At 49.0% G+C, this 22736-nt stretch overlaps 1 protein-coding gene across 1 annotated transcript in view; it reads left to right on the top strand.

Annotated features, from left to right (window-relative positions):
• ST8SIA2 (ST8 alpha-N-acetyl-neuraminide alpha-2,8-sialyltransferase 2) overlaps positions 1-22736 on the top strand; it is a 44569-nt gene that overhangs the window by 3477 nt on the left and 18356 nt on the right. The window contains exons 2-3 of the mRNA XM_005869922.2: positions 17624-17686; positions 21491-21619. Coding sequence (XP_005869984.1) covers positions 17624-17686; positions 21491-21619 — 192 coding nt within the window. The remainder of the gene's footprint in view (positions 1-17623; positions 17687-21490; positions 21620-22736) is intronic.

The following is a 22736-nucleotide window of genomic DNA, read 5'->3' as shown; positions in this document are numbered from 1 at the left end:
TTAAATGGTGATGGAAGGAGACTTGACTTGGGGTGGTGAACACACAATACAATATACAGACGATGTATTATAGAACTGTACCCCTGAAACCTACATAATTTTATTAACCAATGTCACCCCAGTACATTCCATTAAAAAAGAAAAAAAAGTTGCATTTCTAACTCACCTGCTTGTGGAAATACTAGTACCTCCCTGAGGCTGAATGAGAAAGAGGAACTATAGAAAGATGAGTTCTCTGTAAAGCACCCAAACAAATCAGGGGCCGGGTGGCGCTTTGGGAAAACCACCTCTGGTGAACTAATGCACCCCAAATTTTGGAGTCACCGGGATCAAGTTATAAGCTAAAATCTTTCCCTGATTGTCCCTTGGGCTTCAGTTGTGAGAGTAACCTCCAAGGGGGGGGGGGCGTGTGGGCACGACGGCTTGCCTACCGTGGTGTCCCCAGAACCTGGCATTCAGAAGCCACTCAATGAACATCTGTGGGATGGATATCCTTCAGATGGCACACACCATCGCTGGCCAGGGCTGGGACTCTCAGAGTCTTAGGACAGGCAGGGAGTGTGGGTTCCCTCTAAGAAACCTCTCTCTTTTAAAAAAAAAAATATTTTATTGACTTTTTACAGAGAGGAAGGGAGAGGGCTAGAGAGTTAGAAACATCGACGAGAGAGAAACATCGATCAGCTGCCTCCTGCACACCCCCTACTGGGGATGTGCCCGCAACCAAGGTACATGCCCTTGACCGGAATCGAACCCGGGACCCTTCAGTCCGCAGGCCGACGCTCTATCCACTGAGCCAAACCAGTCAGGGCAGAAACCTCTCTTTTTATACAATTAGGTAAACTGGATCCTGAGAAGCAACACTCTGGTTAAGAACAGGGCACGCCTGCCCAGGTCTCCTCCTTTGTCACCCAATGCCCTCGTCCCCATCTGAGCCCCTCCAATCACAGAGGAGGTACAGAACTCTGGTTAAAGAGGGGGTAACTAGTGATAGTAATTCAGATAATGGTGAAGATGAAGATGATGATGGTCCTTATCACTGACTGATTCACTGAGTGTTTGCTATGAGCCAAGAGCTAGTCCAAGTGCCTTGTAGACATGAGCACCTGCCATCCTCGGGGCCGCTGAATGGCCACCTGCCAGTGGCACCGAGAGTTACTCTCTTCTGAGCTCTATGCCAGGTGCTGTGCCGCCTCGTTTATTTATTTATTGTTCGTCCTCAGCCAAGGATATTTTTCCATTGATTTTTAGAGAGACTGGAAGGGAGGGGTAGAGGCAGAGAGAGAGAAACATCGATGTGAGAGAGACACATGGGCTGGTTGCCTCCTGCACACGCCCAACCAAGGCTGACCTGCGACCGAGGCACGTGCCCTTGACCGGAATCGAACCCGGGACCTTTCAGTCCACAGACCAACGCTTTATCCACTGAGCCAAACCGGCTAGGGCTGTGCTCACTGGTTTAAAGGACTAGTTCACTCCGTCCTCACCAACCTCACCAAGTGCAGTTCTGTAGCTACGTTACGTGTAGGAGTGAGGACACGGAGGCTCGGAGAGGCTGTGTAAGTTGCTAGTGATAAAGCAAGTAACCTTAGTTCTACAAGAAGTCAAAGGCGTGCTCTTGACCACATGCTAGCTAGCCTGTCCTGTCCCCTGAATTCCTTCCCCCCTGGAGCCCTGTGACAGAACAGGTGTCAGAACCAGCCTTCCTCGCTCATTCCCCAGGGTCCTTCCCAAGGCCCGGGTGAAGGAAGAGGCCTGGAGAAGGACTCAGGCCTGTCTCCCTGCAGTGTCCCTCTGGTCCAGTCACGGTCAGCGTGATGCGACAGGACAGAACGGCACTGTCCCCTGGCTTTCCAGACCAGCTCACCCGCCGTGGGTATGAGCAACTCAGGCTCACAGGTGTGCCCTTGGGCTGCATTGGGAGGGAACGTTCCCATCCCATTGCACACCTGACTGCTGTCAGTGGAAGGCACTTTCCCCACTTAGACGTGCCACTTGCCTAGGCACCGGGGGGTCTGGACCGAGCGTGATAGGAAAGATATTTAACAACGGGTCCCTCCTGTTAGAGTGGACATCCAACCAATCAGAACCAAGGCCGTCCAGTAGACTGGGGCCAGCAGTCCCAGTGCCCCAGCCAAACATCAGGCCAATCTAGGGAAGCAGCAGATGCCAAGGGGTGAGCTGTCATCGTCAGCCATGACTAGATCCCTGAGCCGGCAGCAGCCGCTGCTGACAGCCAAGTTCGAGGTGAGGGGCACCCTTTAGAGGCCAAGTCCAGTCGATGTGAAAGGAAATGACCTTTTCTTTGAGTCATGGCAGCCAGGCACTCCCTAAGGAGCATACGTATTTGTTCAAGATGATGTGACTTTTTTCTCCCTAAAGTTCATTCTTCTCTTCAGTCCCGGATACTTCAGTCAGATAGAAACACGCCTGGAGAATGAAATAGGAAGGAAAAAGACTCCTGGTTTTTAACTCGCTTGTTCCCAGTCCTTGTTGCCAATGGTTCCTAGCATCAAATTTAAATTGTAAAGAGATGATCAGCTTAGAAACCAAGTCACCACTCGCGGTCTCTCTCCTGTTACAGAGCAGGGTTGCTGGGTTTTAAAATTGTTTAGGTTTTACTAAATTGCAAATTATAAATCCTTCTCAGAGAGAGTGGAATTTTATAAGGGCTCCCCTTGCTTCAAGCACAGGTCATACACAACCTAGCCCCTGTCTCCCTCTTCATTCTTCCTGGGCTCCAGCCACCCATTCCACACTGTTCCCAGTTCCCAGAATGCACTGTGGCTTCAAGCTTCGGGGCCTTTGCACATGCCTTCCTCTTTCTGGAACAACCTCCTTGCAAAGCATTCGCAGACCCCATCCCCCCCTCAGAATGTCTGGCGTAGCTGCCCCTCCTGTGTATACCCTGAGCATGCCAGTATCCTATGGAGATGGGCTCAACAATTACGTTTTAATTTTCCTTATCCCCAGCCCCTGGTGATAAGTATACGGCTTTTAAAACGAAGCCCATAAAATATTTGAATGAACTCGGGCCTAGGACATGACAAAAATAAGCATTTAGCCTTCTGCCCCCCCCCCAAAGGGCGGTGCTATTCTAATAACTATTAAACACCCTGCACTTGCTCAGAATGCCCACTGCCCGCCCCCCACCCCTGCCCAGGTGGCACAGCCCAGGGAAGGGCACTGTTCATGGTCAGCACGTGGGGGAGCAGCCTGTGGAAATGCAAGGCCCTTTCTGGTGTGTAAAAGAGGAGGACCCAGTGGTACATTCCCCACTGCCGGTTCCGTTATAAGCAGAGGTGGAAGCCCGCCTCCAAGCCTCTGTCCAGCTCTTTATGCTCCGAGAGCCCTTTCTAGCCTGCACGGCCCCAGCCACCCTCCTCCTGCCTGGACACGAGGTGCCGCTCTGTCTTTATCACCTGGCCGGCTCCCATGCTGGCCTTAAGAGCAGACTGAACTTGGGGCCGATCGTTTCCATGCGAGGGCTGGTCCCCGGAAAGGAGGCTGGGAGCCGTGTGTCTGAAATATTGAGGGCGTAAGACATGTGAGGCCAGGTCTGCGTGTGTCATCGCAAAGATTTTCTTTATTAAAATAGCGCTTGTCAGCTGGGTTTTGGTTTTCAAACGCTGGTCACACCAGGGGGTGGGGGTGGGTTGGTTGAGACTTGTGGCAGCTGTGTGGCCCCGAGACAAGCTCAGGAGCCTCATCTCTCTCAACAGAAGTGAATTAGACAGACAGATGGGAACATCAGTGAAAATGCCTGAGGGAGGGGCAGGGACCTGAATGCCATGAGCAGGGGTGGGGGTGCATCAGGAGACAAGCCCATCTCCCCAAGAGAAGCCCCGGGCGGGATGCTCAGGTGCCATCAGTGCCCGGGGACACCATCCCCTGCGTCTGAGTGACTGCTGGTCTGGGGCTTGTCCTTAAGTGTTGGGATTACTCACTCTCCTGGGTGGCAGCTGGGCTGGTTTTAAACGCTCCCCGGTGGCCTGCAATTCGTCACTCGGCTAGGAAGCTGCCTGGTGTCCTGACGGGACCTGTTTGTCCCAGGGTTTTCTCAGCGTCAGCTGTCTCAGCCTTCACGCTGGCGAAGGGGATCGCTCCGACTGGGGAGACAGCCGTGGTCCCGACAAGACGTATCTATTAGATCGGCGGGAAGCGGCTCCGCCCGGCATGGCTAGACTGGGAGTCTTGGTTCACTGCTCTAGGAAATCCGGCTCCCGCCTGGCGTGTGGGTGTGTGTTTGAGTTCTGGAACTGCTCAGGGAGAACAACGCTCTCGCCGTCAGAGAGTTCCCCGAGCACTTTTTTTGTTATTATTGGACGCACTCAGCTCTGCTTCCTGGTCCCTTTGTAAGGCTCCGAGCTACAACTTCCCGTCCTCAGTCAACGGCTGGAGGTTGAGTGACCCTGTGGCCAGTGATTCCCAAATGCTGGTCTGCATACGGGGGGCGATCCCACAGGACAAAGAAAGAAGAAATAAAAAAGCACAAGGCAGCTAACAGCAATTATGTTAGTTTCAAGCTGCCAACTGGCATCTCCTGAGAACTGCTCTATATTCTGAGATGCTGGTCTTGTTTTCTCGTACGCACTGATATTCTTTCTTTCCTGAAAGAGGGAGATGGTAGATAAATCTTGCGATTGCCTCGTTAGCTGAAGAGGTTGGTTAACCTCTGACTCCCCAACCCCAATTTTCTGGAAATATTACTGACCCCTGAAATCCGATAGTCTGGCTCTGAGTTAATCTTGAAGAGCACCTCACACATCTTTTCCCCGTGGAGGCTGACGTCAACAGGAATGACAGAGGTCATTCTTGTCCTCGCTGCTGTGTGCCAGGCGATATCCTAAGCCAGTGATGGCGAACCTATGACACGCGTGTCAGATGTGACACGCGAACTCATTTTTTTGGTTGATTTTTCTTTGTTAAATGGCATTTAAATATATAAAATAAATACCAAAAATATAAGTCTTTGTTTTACTATGGTTGCAAAGATCAAAAAATTTCTATATGTGACACGGCACCAGAGTTAAGTTAGGGTTTTTCAAAATGCTGACACGCCGAGCTCAAAAGGTTCGCCATCACTGTCCTAAGCCCTTTTGTCACTAGCTTTGTTTTTTCCTCTGCTTTGAGCATGCATAGAAGTACTTTTAAACAATAATTATAAAAATTATGTATATGGAATTACAGACAATCTTTAATCAATAAAGGTAAGCAACATCTGAGTTAAATAGCTTTTGAGAGTCTTTATATAGTATCATCGTCATGATGCACTGTGTACCCTGACAGATATTTTGTAATCCATTTAGTTGGAGTTCTGCATTGGCTGACTGATTTAAGGGGAAAACCAGTAATGAATGTCAGGCTCTATCCTTTGTACTTCCCTTTTGTCTGGGATCATGGTCTCAAGTCCAAGACTTGGTAATTCTCCAGAGTCTTTAAAATGGTGTAATTTGGACTTTGGACAGTTTTCCTAAAACCAGTGCTCACCAGGAGCATTGGTCTGTAAGTTTTTCTGCAGACCAGTTACACAATATATTATTGAATATGCAAAATGTAAAGTTGCTTAAGTATATTATTTATTTTAGAATTTGTGATAACTGATTTCAGAACACATGACTAGTATACTTAAAATTATTCCTACTGCCTAGTAAATAGCTGCATGTTACTGGGAGTGAGTAAATTAATGTACTTAAAGACAATATATAATGGATAGTGGATAAGTTGGTCCTGAATTGGTTAAATCTGGATTTTCAAGTCAGATCATAGCCTATATTTTACACTACAACATTATGCCATTGAAAAAGTTACATAAATGTATAACCTGTGCCTAAAGGTCCATGTTTTAGCTAGAACTGAGTGTTGGCAAGATTCCTGCTGTGGCTCATGTCTCAACTTCACCTATTTCATTTTTATCATAGAAATCAAATTTTTGTCTTGTAATAAATTTGTATTAGGTAAAGCACTTGAAGTTGAGTAATAGTAAAAGTAATGATAACAAGTATAAAAAGCTGGAAATGTATTACTATATCTTGCTCTTGACTGTTAGTCTCAATGTAAATTCATATTTCTTATAAAAATGTCATTTCTTATTGTTCTTGATGATAATCTTCTCCTTCAATAAATTAGAGGAAATGCCATTTTATTACTTCACATAACTCAACACTATGAATTACTACAAATGCGCATTAATATACCATTTCCCCAGAAGCCTGTTTCACATAGCTTTGAAAACAAATGAGAAAGGCACATGAAAGAAATTAGATATTTAATCATTTAGAAGCACTTCTAACGTATGGCTTTGACATGACACTTTAACGAAACAATGAAGTGATTGATTCAAGAAAAATAGTTAGACTACAAATTACACTCTGAAATATTTGGCTTCAAAAATTTCAAATGTGAGTCATTATTATTATAATCTGTGGGCATTAATTTAAGTATTGATGCCTTTTATTGATTGTTTGTGTAGATCAGTCTAATAAGGAAAACATTTCCTCCTCATTACTACTGCCAAACCACACTCATCAATTAAGGGGCATCTACAGAAGTGAGGATGGTTGACTAAAGCATTAGCATATTTACGTACTAGAGAAGTTTGTGTTCTAATGTAGTTTTTCTGATGCCTGAGAAGTAATAGTAGCACGACTTTCACTTGAGATGTATACAGTAACTAACATCCTATATGAATACAATTTATTGAGGCAACTTCTTATCTTTGACATGTTATCCGTTTTGATGAATGGATTAATGTCACCATTCTTTATTTTATCATAGTGAGCATTAGCCCTGAGCCTGAGAATGAAAACATACAATTCTATATAAATCTTCATATATTATTGCTTTCTTTTGCATTTATTCATATGCTGAATAAATCCCAAAGAATTTAGTGTATTCTTGCTAAAATAAAATTTTGGTTTTACCTTTTAGTACTAGGTGGCTATCAGTTAAAATGCATAGAAGTTTTCTTTTAATATTTTAAAATTTATCTTTATTGTTGAAAGTATCACAGATGTCCGCCTTTTCTCCCAACTTCTGCGCATGGGCCATGAAGTTTCAATCGCACTGTACATGCACGCCGGCACGTGGTATTTTGTGGAAGAGCCACACTCAAGAGGCCAAAGAGCCGCATGTGGCTCGAGAGCCGCAGTTTGCCAACCACTGCCCCAAGAAAACTGGGTGCAGCGTGTGCTGTGGATTCCAGGGGCAGGACGTGCAGAGCTGTGGTTCAGGACTGTCTGAGGTAGAAGGTAGAAGCCGTGCTGGCCACACCCCAGAGTTTCTGACTGAGCAGGTCTGGGTGGGGTCTGAGGAGGCTGGAGGCCAAGGGCACAGACAGCCCAGAGCACCCCCCCTCCCAGATCCAGGGTCCTAGCTGCTCCTTCCCTTACCACCTGCCTCCTTTAGTGTTTGGTTCAAGGGCAAATCCGGAAAGAGAAGAGGGTCCCAAAATGCTCTTCCTGAGATGTGGCTCCTGCTCGGCTGGGAACTGCTGAGATACAGCCGTCCCTTCTCTTTTAGGCGCATGCCACTCAGTTCCCCTAAGACAGTGGTCGGGAAACTGCGGCTCACGAGCCACATGCGGCTCTTTGGCCTCTTGAGTGTGGCTCTTCCACAAAATACCACATGCGGGCGCGCACGTTCAAAGTGAGGACCACACTGGGAGGACCACTTTTGTCTGCACCCTCCCAGTACTGGTGGACACAACTGGCTTCCCAGCTTTGTGCAGAGTCCCGGCCCAAGGTAGTGACTTTGGCCACTCAAACCAGGGCAGGTTGTCTGAGGATCCCTGCTGCCCATCACAGAGTTGGTCTACAGTGACCCTCAAATGGATGCCATAGAAAGTAATAATTATTACAGGATGCCTATGTGTGCACCAGAGGTTTTCATGTATCATTTCACACCTTTATTATAAAACCCCTGCAAACCCCACTTATGGACAAGTAAACTGAGACAGTGAATTAAGAGCTTAATAAATAGAGGAAAAAGAGCTGGGTTCCTGCTGCCCATCACAGAGTTGGTCTACAGTGACCCTCACATGGATGCCATAGAAAGTAATAATTATTACAGCCACTTACTGGATGCCTAGGTGTGCACCAGAGGTTTTCATGTATCATTTCACACCTTTATTATAAAACCCCTGCAAAACCCACTTATGGACAAGTAAACTGAGACAGTAAATTAAGTGATTAATAAATAGAGGAGGAAGAGCTGGGTTTTGTCAAGGTCCAGCCACTGTTTCTCAGGTGCCGGGATTCAGCCCTGGGCACGGAGATGCTTCTCTCTCTTTGTCCCTCTCCCGATGAGGCCCAAGGCACGAGGTACGGTTTTCATGTATCATTTCACACCTTTATTATAAAACCCCTGCAAAACCCACTTATGGACAAGTAAACTGAGACAGTAAATTAAGTGATTAATAAATAGAGGAGGAAGAGCTGGGTTTTGTCAAGGTCCAGCCACTGTTTCTCAGGTGCCGGGATTTAGCCCTGAGCACGGAGATGCTTCTCTCTTTTTGTCCCTCTCCCAATGAGGCCCAAGGCATGAGGTACAGCAAGGAGGAATCCTAGCGAAGGGTGAATTGATTACGGAAGATGCTTAAGGGGGCTGCAGTGTGCCTGGGCGTGAAACAACCTTGACTCAGGGCTGGAATAGGGATAGAAATCTCCAGAGAAGCTGGTCAGCAAAGCGCTCCTTGGCCTTGGCCTTAAGCCCCTCGTGAGCTTGGCTAAGACGTGACCACTTCCACAGCCAAGGGCCCCACTTCACGGCTGGCACACACAGTAACAGTTCCCTAGAGTTTTGGGGGTTCCTGAGTGGTCTTAGTGGCCAGCCCAGCCTGCAGTCTAATTCCAAACTCTACTTCGAGTTATGAAAAATGGAGGAATTGAGGCGGGTGAGGGGCCTCTAGGGGCGATGGAAGGTGAGTGTAGGGGGCCTTTTAGAACCAATCTGCTCCTTCAGATAAAGACAGCCTCTGGGCGGGATGGAAGCCAAGAATGTAATTGTATTTGTTTTTGCCATTATTTTTGATTTAGGGCAAGGGATCGTGGTATGCTACTTAGGATAGTGATATCAAGATTCCTTTATGATAAATTCATTGATGTTTTTAAGTGAATCAGTTTAAAGCAAAGTATTAAGTCAACAAAGTAAAAGTATGCAAACCCATGAAGGCAGACCGGGAAAATGACTGAGGTCTACGCAGTGCCGATGGACTGGCCTTCCTTCTTCCACACGGCCATCACCTGCCCCCGTGAGAGCGAAACTGTGACAACTCCTTGCAAAACCTCCAGAGAGAGTAAGCTAATCTTTTCCAGAGAAAGTATCAGATATAATTTCCCAGTGTATCTGGGAAACTGCCCAGTGCACAAACACAGCATCCTCCAATCAAACAATCTTGTGGATGACTTAAAAGACAAGGATGGCTCTGCCGGCGTGGCTCAGTGGTTGAGCGTCGATCTATGAACCAGGAGGTCACGGTTCGATTCCCAGTCAGGGCACATGCCCGGGTGGTGGGCTCAAACCCCAGTGTGGGGCGTGCAGGAGGCAGTTGATCAATGATTCTCTCTCATCATTGATGTTTCGATCTCTCTCTCCCTCTCCCTTCCTCTCTGAAATCAGTGAAAAAATATTCTTTAAAAAAGACAAGGATGATTTCAGCCCCAAGGCTCCCCACCCAGCAACACCACAAGGTTAGCCCCCCATCCTGCAGCCCCCCGGCATTCTCTACTTCTCTTGCACCATTCCTCACACTTCCGAGTTGTTGCGCAGCATCTGTTTGCCCTGCTAGACTGTACCCCTAAGAGGGCTGGACCGTTTCAGGATCTGGGCTGCGCTGTGCCTCCAGCTCCCTGCACAGCCGAGGTGCCTGGCAGAGAGAGGAAGTGCTGGCTTGGAGAACAAAGGAAGGAGGGGAGGGAGGGCAGGAAGTAGGGACTTAATTCCAGGAGGCTCAGAAAGGCCCCTGCCACCTACATTCTACAATTGTTTACATAGTGTTGACCCCTGGAGGACTCAGGGGGGAGGGGCATGACCCCCGTGCAGTCGAAAAACCACCTATAACTTGACTCCCCAAAACCTAACTACTAATAGCCTACTGTTGACATAAACAGTTGATGAATACAATCAACTGTTATATGTATGTTATATGTATTACATACTATATTCCTGTAATAAAGTAAGCGAGAGGAAAGAAAATGTCATTAAAATAATAAGGAAGAAAAAATAGATTTACAGTACTGAAAGAAAATCCACATATACGTGGACCGGCACAGTTCAAATCCAGGTTGCTCAAGGGTCAACTATTTCTCCCCATGGTCCACAGAGAGAAGATGCGGTGGGTTATGCGAGCTCCGGTATAATTGCCAAGTTTGAAATCCATCGAGTTCTATCTTATTTATAGATGGCGCCATTTTTTTCTTTTGCCTCATTCCATAAAGAAAGACTGCCTGGCCGGCCATTTTTTTCTTTTGCCTCATTCCATAAAGAAAGACCAGTCTGTGTGGCCAGCATGGTTCAGTAGTTGAATGTCGACCTATGAACCAGGAGGTCACAGTTTGATTCCCAGTCATGGCACATGCCCAGGTTGCGGGCTCGATCCCCAGTGGCGGGGTATGCAGGAGGCAGCCAATCAATGATTCTCATCATTGATGCTTCTGTCTCTTTCTCCCTCTCCCTTCCTCTCTGAAATAAAAATCATTTTAAAAAAATAAAAAGAAAGGAAGCCCAGCCCACAGATAAGTAAGCATTGTTAGCAGGGTGATTCATGGTTCTACACAGGCTCCCTGGCCTGGTACACAGAAGCCAGAGGACTGGAGGGATGTGGCCAGAATTGGGAATCAGCCAAGCTGGCGGCTAGCCGGCTGCAATCAAGCTGATAACAAGGAGATTCATCAGGGTCCGCAAGCTCCCCCCTCCCACCGCATCACGGAGGTTTTTTAAATCAATGCTGGTCTCGCTGGCTTAATGGTACCTAATCTTACCTTTTGAAGCTGGAACATTTGGGAGTTGAGATCAATTGAGATAAAATAAAGTAAAATGTATTGACTTTGGGATTTGGGGTCTTCATCAGAGCCCCATTGTGTAGTGTTGTTTTTATTTTCTGTCTTGGAAATAGGTGGAGGTTAGCCACTGAGGAGGAGGGTTCTGCCTGGATCCAGTGTTGGTAGATTGTTCTAGTTTTTCTCATCTTCTACAAGATGGTTTTTCCTAAGGGAAGGACCCTCTCCTGCCCTGTTTATCGCTGTATACCCAGCGCATGGCACCTGCCAAGTGCTCAATGCCTGTTCTTCACGGGCAGCATTTCCGGGTAGTCAGCACCCGCTGGGAAAGCATGTCTGTTTCCGGTGAGGTGCCGCCGTACCAGGCCCTCAAGGTGCCTCTGGAGAAAAAAGCCTGGAGACTGCTGCTCCCTGGCGCCTGGCCTCTGTGACAGGTCCGTGGGCTCCCGCGGTCATCACAAAGCTGGTTGCGTGACATGTGTCTGCCTCGCCATGCACAGCGGTTTAGAAGCTCTGTGCTAGATGCTAGGGACACGCAAAGATGATCACAGCACAGAGAAGGTGCCCGAGGCGCCTGCGGGCCGGTCGGGGAGAGAGTTCTCGTGTGATGATGGGAAACGAGTCTGGAGTCGGAGATCGGGGCTTTTCATGTGACCTAAGGACAAGCTCTAGCTCTCTGGGCCTCAGTGGCCCCATCTCTGAATGAAGGTTAGGTGAATGGGCAGGTCTCTCTGACGCCGCGGTTCTCAACCTGTGGGTCGCGATCCCTTTGGGGGTCGAATGACCCTTTCACAGGGGTCGCCTAAGACCATCGGAAAACACATATATAATTACATATTGTTTTTGTGTGATGAATCACTATGCTTTAATGATGTTCAATTTGTAACAATGAAAATACATCCTGCATATCAGATATTTACATGACAATTCATAACAGGAGCAAAGTTACAGTTATGAAGTAGCAACGAAAATAATCTTATGGTTGGGGGTCACCACAACATGAGGAACTGTATTAAAGGGTCGCAGCATTAGGAAGGCTGAGAACCACTGCTCTAACGAATCACAGTGGGCACCGCCCTCCACGAGTCTCCCTGTTGAGAGGGGAGTGCAGACTCGCTGGAAATAGTGAATCCTTTTGCTTTGCCTCTAACTTCCTTGCTCTGAAATTTTAAATCAGGCGAGGAAATAGGTGCTGATCTATTTTCCTCCACCACCTGCTCTACATTGAAAAGGGGGGTTGGGGGAAAGGCCACTAACAGAGGAGGAAGGCAAGCTAACCCACTCAGCGTCTGCTCCAGGCCAGGCCCTGCAATAGAGGCGTTCACACTCGCAAGACAGACTCGATGGCACTGCTATTCCCACCCCTTGGCACCACCAGGAGAATGGTGGCCTTACAGCAGGACTGGTGTTCCGGGTAAATTGTGCTCGGTGGACCACATTTTAGAAAAGCACACGAGTGTAATCAAATACAGCAGTGGTTCTCAACCTTCTGGCCCTTTAAATACAGTTCCTCATGTTGTGATCCAACCATAAAATTATTTTTGTTGCTACTTCATAACTGTAATGTTGCTACTGTGATGAATCGTAATGTTAATATCTGATATGCAGGATGGTCTTAGGCGACCCCTTTGAAAGGGTCGTTCGACCGCCAAAGGGGTCGCGACCCACAGGTTGAGAACCGCTGAAATATAGGAAAGCTGTCATCAAACATAGCTAAGTTGGGGGACTTGGGTGGCCTTCTTCCCTCGGTTATCAGAAAGATTTCTTCTCTCCAGAAAATGTCTGGGGTGTCCGGTATATCAGCCCAGTGGCAGTCCCTGTCCTCGGGGTGAGCCCTGCCGTGTAATAAGAACAAAAAATGGCAATACTGCGCTAATGATGCTGACGATTCGTACTGTAGGAGCCCCAAGGAGGGCGGGCGTCCCCACTAGGACTGGGGACCAGAAAGACATTCTCTGGAAGAGGCAGGATCAGGGTGGACCCTGCGATTCTCTATTCCCTCCGTCTGTGAGTCTCTATTCCCACTTCTGTTTTCTCAGCGCCAAGGCCTGGGTGGGTGCTCGTGACTCTGTGCCTTTGTTGGGATGTTTGTCTTTCTTGTGAGAGTTTCCTGCCTCCACATTTAGTTTTTAAGCAGCTTCACAGGGGAGACTATCTGTCTCCATCCCCGCTTTGTCCCCCCTCTCCCGCCGCCCAGAGCCCAGCTCAGGGCCTGGCACATAGTAGGTGCTCAATAAATGAATCTATGGAGCGGCAGGTATCATAATTCTCTCTCAGTTAACACATTGTTTTCTTCCACCCACTGCTCCTTGTTGCTCCCTCGTGGGCAGCCCTGTTGAAATGCCACTTCCCTGAGGACAGCTATTCGGGGGTCTGGGCAGAGTCCACAGACAGCAGTGGCTTGTTCTGCTCCGGAGGCAGGGCAGCAGCCATTGCCTTCACTAACGACTCCGCACTGACAGTCACGTGTGTCCAGTGCGTCTCCCTGTCTCCCCGCAACGGGACCTTGCTTTCCAGGGACGGACATCAAGACCTAGAGAGTCAAGTCTAGGGCGGCACAGCTGGAACCCCTCAGGAGCCAGGACCCCAGGCCCCGCCCTGGTGGCCCCAGCTGTCCTCTTCCCACCGCTGGGACATTTATCCAGGACCCGGCAGGGTGGGGAGGGGGACACATCAAAGACACAGAAGAGAAGCAACTTCAAAGGCCTCCCTTCCTGGGTGCCCTCTGGGGGTTTTCTCAGGAAAAGGCGGCAGCTGACATTAATGGGGACACGGTGTCTGAACGCGGTCCCTCAAGAAACGAACAAAAGGAAGGGGAGAGGCGCTGGCTGAAGGCAGAGGCCTTTCAAGTCCTGGCGAGGCAAGTTCAAGAGCTAAGCGTGGCGTGCGGGAGTGATGGATGGGCGTTCTACTCCTCTTTACAGACCTCAGGGGTTTTGCCATGTGAATGAAACGAGAAGTTGGCAAGGCTGCCAAGCTCAGGGCTAAGGTTTTGCAGTGGTATATGTCTAATACAATAAAAGGTTAAATGGCATCCAAGGTTAAATCATGGATACTAGCCGGGCTGGTGTTGATCTCAAGCGGATACTAAGTTACTGGCCAATGGAGGTGCTATGGTTTGAATGCTTATGTCCCTCTAACGTCATGTTAGGAACCTAACCCCCAATGTGGTGGCGGTAGGAGGTGGGGCCCCTGGGAGGTGAGTAGGCCATGAGGGTGGAACCCTTGTGATGGGATTAGACCCCACAGAGCTCCTTCTTCCTGCTGCCAAGTGAGGGAACAAGGGGACATCTATGGCCTGGGAGAGGACCCTCAATTAACATGCTGGTTCTCTGACTCAGGCTCCCAGCTTCCAGAACTGTGAGCAATAAATCTTTGGTGTTGATGAGCCACCCAGGCTATGGCACGTTGTTCTAGCATCCCAAATGAACAAAAACAGGAGAATTCAGTGCATTTCCACATAAAACGTTCCTAAGCACAGCTTTTAATGGCTGGATCGCATTTTCCCCTTCTTGGTGTGGTGGCTCTCACATGGATAGTTTTCCAATTAGCTCACAAACTGTCTCACAGCTACTTGTCGAGTGACTTTGCCCCCTCTTAATTCTCAGGTGCCTCCTTGATTGCATAGTCAGTGTTAGGCGCAGCAGATGAAGGGCAGGGTGCGGGGCCCCGCTTTCTGCAGGCGCAGGAGACCTGGCTACACTCAGACCGCAATCTGAATCTTGTTGGGCGTGGATAGAGAGAAAAACGGAAATTTCCCATTGGGGGCACCCTCCGCCAGGGGGACAGGGAGACTCCGAGAGAGACTTGATGTCTTACAAATGGAACCATAAAGTGTTGAGAGGCGATGATTTAAAATGATGGCTTTTCTGAGCCAGAGGAATATTAAAGACGCCCTGAGGACTCTAACCCATCCCTTGGAGTCGTTCATCACGCCTCAACCTAGTATAGGGTGTCCCAAAATTCACGCAAGATTTGCAATTGAATTGAATTGCAAATCTTGCGTGATATATTTCCTCCAGAGGAGAAGCTCTGTCCAGGGTCACCCTGTGGTCAGACCCAGGTGCCTCCGTTTACTCCGAAGGTGTTCTGGTTTGGGTGGCAAATTATTGGGTCCCCCTGGTTACAGGTGACAGCTTCATGGTGAGGAAGGATCAGGAATAAGCATGGCGGGGAATGTTGGGCATCCAAGTGACCTGTTCTCTTGCATTTTGATGTGCAGTTGCCTATGAGTACTTTTATAGAAAGACAAGCGCAGTTGGCTGGAACCTGACCAAAGCCCTAAGTTCTCATGGGTGTTTTCTGAAGTTGAGCGGAGGGGAGAACCTAGAGCAGTGATGGCGAACCTATGACACGCGTGTCAGAGGTGACACGCGAACTCATTTTTTTGGTTGATTTTTCTTGGTTAAATGGCATTTAAATATATAAAATAAATATCAAAAATATAAGTCTTTGTTTTACTATGGTTGCAAAGATCAAAAAATTTCTATATGTGACACGGCACCAGAGTTAAGTTAGGGTTTTTCAAAATGCTGACACGCCGAGCTCAAAAGGTTTGCCATCACTGCCGTAGAGTGAACCGGCACCTTTTTGTACTATGACGGAAGCTGAGTGATAAGCACAAGTTTGCTGAAATGAAAGCAAATGGCTAAATCACATCAAGCTAGTATTTAACAGGAAGGAAGCGAGGCTGGCAGAGCAAGGAGCTGAGCAGCCAATAAGGGGTGTGCGGTGGCAGAAGAGAGATGGCCATGAGCTGCTGACCTCACCCTCCCCGTTGGCACCTATGGAAGCATCCGTGGAAGCCCGGTTGTCATGGAAACACCATTGTCAAGGCTGCAACCTACACTGGTCTCTTCAGAGCTCTGTGCCCAGCATTGTTTCAATGTCTATGAAGTTCAAGAGCTTTGGTACAGTGATAAGACTTGCTCTGTAGGAAAAGGTGTCTCGGAGACAGCTGGGCACAGGGATAGAGTTACTAGGCCTGACTGAGGAGCAAGAAGTTAGTTGATTGGGTGGAGCTGGAGGAGATGAACACATTGATGAGAGGCAGGGGTGGTGCTGGGACTACATCTAACTTTGGTGCGAGCACCACGCTAGAAGTAGCACTCGTTGCCTCTAAAGCTACAGCTGCTCTGATGTTCACGGTCACACTGAGTCCCCTCTGGCCCAGGGAGCCCCGGGTCTGACACGAGTGGATTTATGATTATGGAGCCAGAACTGGCCAGATAGTCCCAGACCCCAAGTTAGAAGTCAAGAGCTCCACTGTCCCCAGGGGAACCAGGGGGGACAAAAAAGAAATACTAGGAATTGACTTGAAGTGTGAAGAACCAATGACACTCTGTGTAATTAAGAACTAGACTTGGGAGTGACAAATTTGAGACACGAGTCACAGCATCCTTTCTGTTGTCCGGTCATCCGGCTGTGAACTGGGAGAACATTGCCTATTGCCAAATAGTTTAAAAAGACATGTAAGTCTATTAGGAAAAGACAGTATATGTGTTTATACACACACACACACACACACACACACACACACACACACACGATATCTACAAGTATGTGAAGTCTAATGAAAGCCGATAGAAAAATCCAAACTTAAGACCAATGTGGAGATAGGCATCAACCAGATGTGTTCTCATTAAATTATTCCTTAAAATATGCAGCTTTCCCAGTGACTTCAATTGTTTCTTTGGAGTGCACCAACACCTTGACTGGAAGGCTAGATTGAACTTAAAAATAGTAACAACGAGAAAAGTACAAAGAAATATGTCCTCAAACCACACATTCTAGAATCAGTAAGAAAAAACACACGATTTAACGTAATTAGCCTCACATACGACTTTTTAAAACCAGCGCACAGGGCACGGAGTGGGCAAGGTACCAGGGTAAGATGGGTTCACCCATCGCCTGGCCCCGCATGATAGCAAAGCAGTGCGAGACTTCATGGCCTGGGAGCCCAGGTCCGGAGTGGAATCCAACAGAACTGAATGGATAGCTGGGCTGGAAAGGGCCTCGGGGTGGTTTTACTCCAAAAACGTATCCTCCAGAGGAACGCGCAAAGGACCCCGTTAGTCACCCACCTCCTGCTCCCCACAAAGTGACACCACTTAATATTATTTCTCTTGCCACCAAAAAACAAACCGCTACCACATCACATTCGGTTGGAGGCACTACTGAGCCATCTTGCTGCCTCTGTTTGAACTTCTGGTGTCTCGAGAGTGGAGAGAATGTGATAACAACATCTTAACACGTGGGAGCGAAAGCCAGAGACTCGGGGAGCAGAGGCTGAGACGTGCTAAGGAGTGGTGGCCTGTGGGATGACGCAGGGGAAATGAATCCCAAAGGACTTTGTCTCAGGGCCCAAGTGGAAGCCTCAAGTGGAAACTGTGGTGTGGATTAAACTATGTTCCAGGGGGAGGAGGGGAGGGCCTGGGAGGCCCACATCCCTGAGAGATGTTTGGGTTTGTGGCCGGGTCGGGATGTTGCCCATCTTGGAGAGGCCAAGAGGGAGGTCTCAGCCACCCTCTGTGGGTCTCCGAGGCTGGCTGCGGGATCTCCTGAGGACTGAGGAGGGCTTTGCCAAGAAGAGCTGTGTTTATAAATAATGCATTTCCTTTGTCTTGCAGGAATTCTGGAGGCAGAGGTGCAATCAGATCGGCTGTGAACAGCTTACATAGCAAATCTAATAGGTTTGTAAATTAGATTTTGTGTTCATTTGTTTTTGCTGTAAGGCAGCTATTAATCTGCTTCTCCTCTTGGCTGGATGGTGCCCTTCCTACTCGGGAAACAGATCTGTTTTCTTTCACTTTGGCTTTGCATTTTCCTAATCACTTTGTGCGGGGGTGGGGGGGGGATGTCCATAAAAATGGCCATGAAATGGCCCAAGGTCTAGAGGCTGCAGAGACGGGACGCTCAGATGCTAAGAGTCACTTTCTGGACAAGAGTCCACCCACTTGGAAGCACGTGGGCCACCAACGAGCTTATTCATAACTTGCATTTTTGCTGAGCAACGGAGGCTCTGAAGGGAATCAGGACGTTCACCCAATTTCATTGTCGATCTCGCGTCCAGGACGTTAAGATGGAAAGTAAAGCGTTCAGAAACTTTTGCTGAGGCCCCTTAAAAATATCAGGGAGTCAACTGAGTAATGCTAACCTTGATCATTGAATGCACATTCTACATTCTGAGCATGCTTCCTCCCATGACAGGCCTTGGCCAGGGGACAGCTTGGTGCAGGGCAGCGAGCAAATGCGTGGCAAGCCCAACAGACCCAGGCTTGCCTCTGGTTATGGTTGGGCCATGCCTCTGAGTCCCCATTCTCCATCAGTGACGGCTGCATCACAGCTCTGACCGGAGTCTCATAAGCCCAAGCTGACGGGGCAATGGGAGAAGAAAGGGAAGGCCAAGTTATCTGATATCCACGAAGGCCAGTGCTCAACAGGAAGGCCTTGTTTGACTTTCTGAATATGCTATTTTGGTCAGTCTGGGAAGGAGCGGTCCAGGTATTCCGAGTAAGGTCTGTCATTTGCCCTTCCGTAGTTTTTTCAGGTCTCTTGACCATATGACATCTATCGAGTATGTCTATTCCTGAGCCTAGAGGACTGACTCAGGCCACAGTCCTCTGTGTCCCTGACATCATTGCTTCTAGATCTCGTCCTGACCTCTGAACCACCTGGGAGCTACAGATGACGCTTATGCTGTGCCTGGTGAAATGTAGATAAACTATGTGTCTCTCTCCCACTGTGGAAAGATGCCCTCTTCTTCAAAAAGAAGGTCCTGCCCCTGGAGCAGGACCCCCGCCCCCATCATGCTCTGTGGTCACGTGGGGTGGGGGTAGGGGCTCTTGGGAGCCAGGCAGACCTAGATGCAGTCCCAGGCTTGTTAGCTGGGACCTTGGACATGTGATTTCACGCCTCTGAGCCTCAGTGTCCTCACTCAGTTAGAATAATAACACATCTTTTTCCAGGGGTGTTTCAAGAATGAGGACCTCTAAATAGAAGGTTCTATCCTGGCCTGTTGTGTTAAAGGGACTCAGTTGAGACTTATTCCTAACACTGTGGATGCACTCATGGCATCAGAAGACAGAGAAACATAAGCCTGACATGAGACTCCAGTGTCACTGGACTGGACGGGGTGCTGAGGACAGGAGGTCACAGTCACTGAAGAGGACTCTCCATTCATTCATCCAGCCGTGTCTGTGCGACACGGGGCATGGACAGCCAGTGAGCGGAGGCGGTCCCTGGAGTTATCTCATCCGTCCCTTGATTTTACAGATAAGAAGACAGAAGCCAGGGACTCAAAGTGACTTCCCCCAGTACCCCAGAGAGATAGCGACAGAGCCAGGGTTCAAGTTGAGTAAGACCATGGCTGGTTAGGCAGGACCCCATCCAAGTTTTCGCTAGGAAGTAGAGACAAATGGAATTTTACCGCTGCCCATGCCAACGTTTACCTCTTTCTTTTTCCTGCCTTCATCCCCTGGGTCCCTACCTTCATCACAGACAAGCCTGGAAGCCCTTTCCGCGGGTTTCCGAGCACGTCTCCTCCGCAAGCATCCTTGTCACAACACCCCTGCCAATCCTTCATGGCTGAGAGAGCCCGGGGCACCCAATATGCTCCTTTCTGGGGAGCATTACCCAAGATCGAATCTAAATTAAACCACAAGAGGCCCCGTCCCTGGTTACTGATGAGACAATCAGCAGGCCTCTTAGTGTTTCCATCACATACGCCTACTGATGTGAGCTGCGGCGAAGCTTGGGGGCGTGGGGTAGGGCAGCTAAATCAGTGGCCCTGGGGGGGTCACTGCTCCCACCTGTGGCCCACACAGAAGTGACAGCGCTAAAGAGACGCAGCCACAAGCAGCTCCCATTGGAGCCTCGTGAGACGGCAGCCGGTGATGGGTATGGGCCCTGGGTGGTCCTTACAGAATTCCAGAGCCTTAGCGCTGGCGTCTTTCTCTTCTACACCCTCTTCCTATAAATGGGAACTCTGAGGCTCAGAGAGGCAAGTGATTTTCCCACAGTCACACAGCCTGGGAGATCTTTCCACTGCACCCTCTGCTTCCTTTCACGAAAGTAGCAAACATGCCAAAGGGTTGAGTCTCCCGTTCCTCTCATAGGCTTCCCTGAAGCCTGGATGCTAGGCCTTGGTCACTAACTCTTGACTCTTTTATTCTCTGCTAACGTTACATATATTTGAACCCAAGACGAGCGATACCAATCAGGAATGCTGAGGAACGGAGCTATCTGGGGAGAAAGTGCACAGACAATATGCACCCCCCAATGAATGTCTTCTCTCCCTGCAAAAAGCAAAATCGAGCACTGGGTTTAGACCCCCTTTTTTAACTTGGCTGCTCCACGGTAAACACAAGCAACATCGGTGCTTGGTTTAGATTCTTTAAAGCTCCAGAATCGGGCCTCCCAAACCCAGTCATCATCGTCGCTGGGCGACTCTGCCGCCAGCACAGACAGCTTGGGAGGCAACCCACATGCATCTGCGTGCAGCCAGCAGAGGCGGGCCGGCTCCTGCCTGTGGATGTAATTGTAACCTAGTTTCTTAGAAACCCACTAGCATAGATTTCAAGCCTCTGAACTGAGGCGAGGCCTGTGATGCCTGAGGTTCCCGAATTGGGTGGAAAGATGGTGTGCGCCCAGAATGGTGATTTGCCCCCGTCGTACAGAGCCAGCCAGCCAGCTCCTTCATCCGTCCAGGCTCCCCCAGGACAAAAGGCAAATGTGAACCCAGCAAACACTTAGTTACTGAGCACCCGCATTGGGGAATAGAGAAATGAGGGAGGAGGGTTCCCCGGCTTACAGTCTAGTGCAGCGGTTCTCAACCTGTGGGTCGCGACCCCATTGGCGGTCGAACGACCCTTTCACAGGGGTCGTTGAAGACCATCCTGCATATCAGATATTTACATGACGATTCATAACAGTAGCAACAATACAATTATGAAGTAGCAACGAAAATAATTTTATGGTTGGGTCACAACATGAGGAACTGTATTTAAAGGGCCAGGAGGTTGAGAACCACTGGTCTAGTGGGAGAGAGAGACACAGCATCAAGAACTCTGAACAAGGCATCTCAGTGACAAAGGAGGGGGTGTTACAGATCTGTGGTTTTCTCCTCATTACGTTTGTAAACCATCAGGATACTTGGCTGCTAATGCAGCTGCTATTTGGAGTTTTGCTAAAGCAACTTGGAGAAGTATGATTCTGACCGTGACTGCTAGGTTTCACTGGGAAGAAACACGGGGGTGGGGGGAGAGAGAGAGTTTATCACCCCCTTTCCTGCCTCCAAGAATGTGTGTCGGATACACCGTAGGGAGAAAGTCTGCATTCTAGAAGATAAATAGGCTTTCTTCCCTTCTCAGGTAATAACTGCAATTTTGCTCTTCTGAAGAAGTTTACAGTCAAGCCCCAGCAAAAACAAAGCGATGGGACTTGTCGTTGGCATGCTAACAGATCATATTTATCCCTCCCTCCCTTCTCCCTTCCAGAGCTGGTGTAGTAATAAATGGCTCCTCACCACCAGCTGTTGTTGACAGAAGCAACGAGAGCATGAAACACAACATCCAGCCGGCCTCAGCGTGGAGGCACCACAACCAGACGCTGTCTCTGAGGATCAGGTAGTGGTAATTACCTCTCGGACGAGACCCGGGCTGGGCCTTCTTGGGCATAAGCCGGCAAATTGCCACTCTCCATCATCTAAAGAAGTGGTGGGGGGCCAGAGGTTGCTTCTCCAAAGGACCAGGGAAGGACTGCTTGCTTGGGGACTGCCTGGCATCAGCGCCTCCCACTTCGAGAGTCTTTGAAGAGCTCCCCCCCCCCACAAACACACACACACATACACATACACACAGTCCTATAGCTTGGGTAGGCTGCCTTCTCCAAAACATGAAAATGAAAAGCCATATCCGATCAGGTGGCCCAGGAGCTGGCATGACACCTGGTTGCAAAGGCAGAGCTCTGAGTTGCTGGGTGGCGGCAATGGGAACCTGTAACCTAGGAATTTCAGCTTCAGCACTTTGGCTACTTGCCTTTGATATCGCCGCCACTGACGCAGCAAAGATGGGTCAGTATAATCCAACCGTTCGTTTCCAGGCATCGTACCGGGGGTCCGAGTGCTGCCATGAATCAGGCATGTTAGTGGGGAGACAATCGAAGCAAAGACAGGACAGGACAGGACAGGACAGTGTGATACACACAGTAGGCAGTACTGCATCTTATAACGAGGTGGGAATAAAAAGATCATTTGAGGAGAGACTACTTCATTTCGTAAGAGAACCAAGAGGGCTGGCCAGAAAAGGAGCGATGGGTTTTGAAGGATGATTAGGAGTTTGCCAGGCATGCCAAGCTGCGTTCCACTCGTATGCAGTCTGAAGAGCAGCAGTGCCCAAACCTAGACGCAGGTTACAGTCACCTGGGGAGCTTTAGGAAGCGTGCTGAGACCTGGCCACGCTCGGAGTCGGGGTTTCTCAGGTGTCAGCGGAACCTCTGAGTTCTCTACAGTCCCCAGGTGATGGAACGGGCACCTGCCGGGATGCACCACAGGCTGCGAACATCCCCATCCCACAGGCTCAGGGGGCAGTCAGCCATCTGGGCGACGGGGCAACCGTTTTGCAAATCCTCTCATTTGCAAAGCGTGAGAAGATGCTGTCCTTCTGGGGCTCTGAGGAAAAGCAGACGTTCTAGCTGAAAGGGCGTCACTGCGTCTATTTCACTGCAGGAAAGGGAATTCGTTTC

Source organism: Myotis brandtii, unplaced genomic scaffold (assembly GCF_000412655.1).
Source record: "Myotis brandtii unplaced genomic scaffold, ASM41265v1 scaffold308, whole genome shotgun sequence".
Classification (NCBI taxonomy): Eukaryota; Metazoa; Chordata; class Mammalia; order Chiroptera; family Vespertilionidae; genus Myotis; species Myotis brandtii.
The sequence above is the reverse complement of the archived record's forward strand: the minus strand, read 5'-3'. Positions and strand labels throughout refer to the sequence as shown.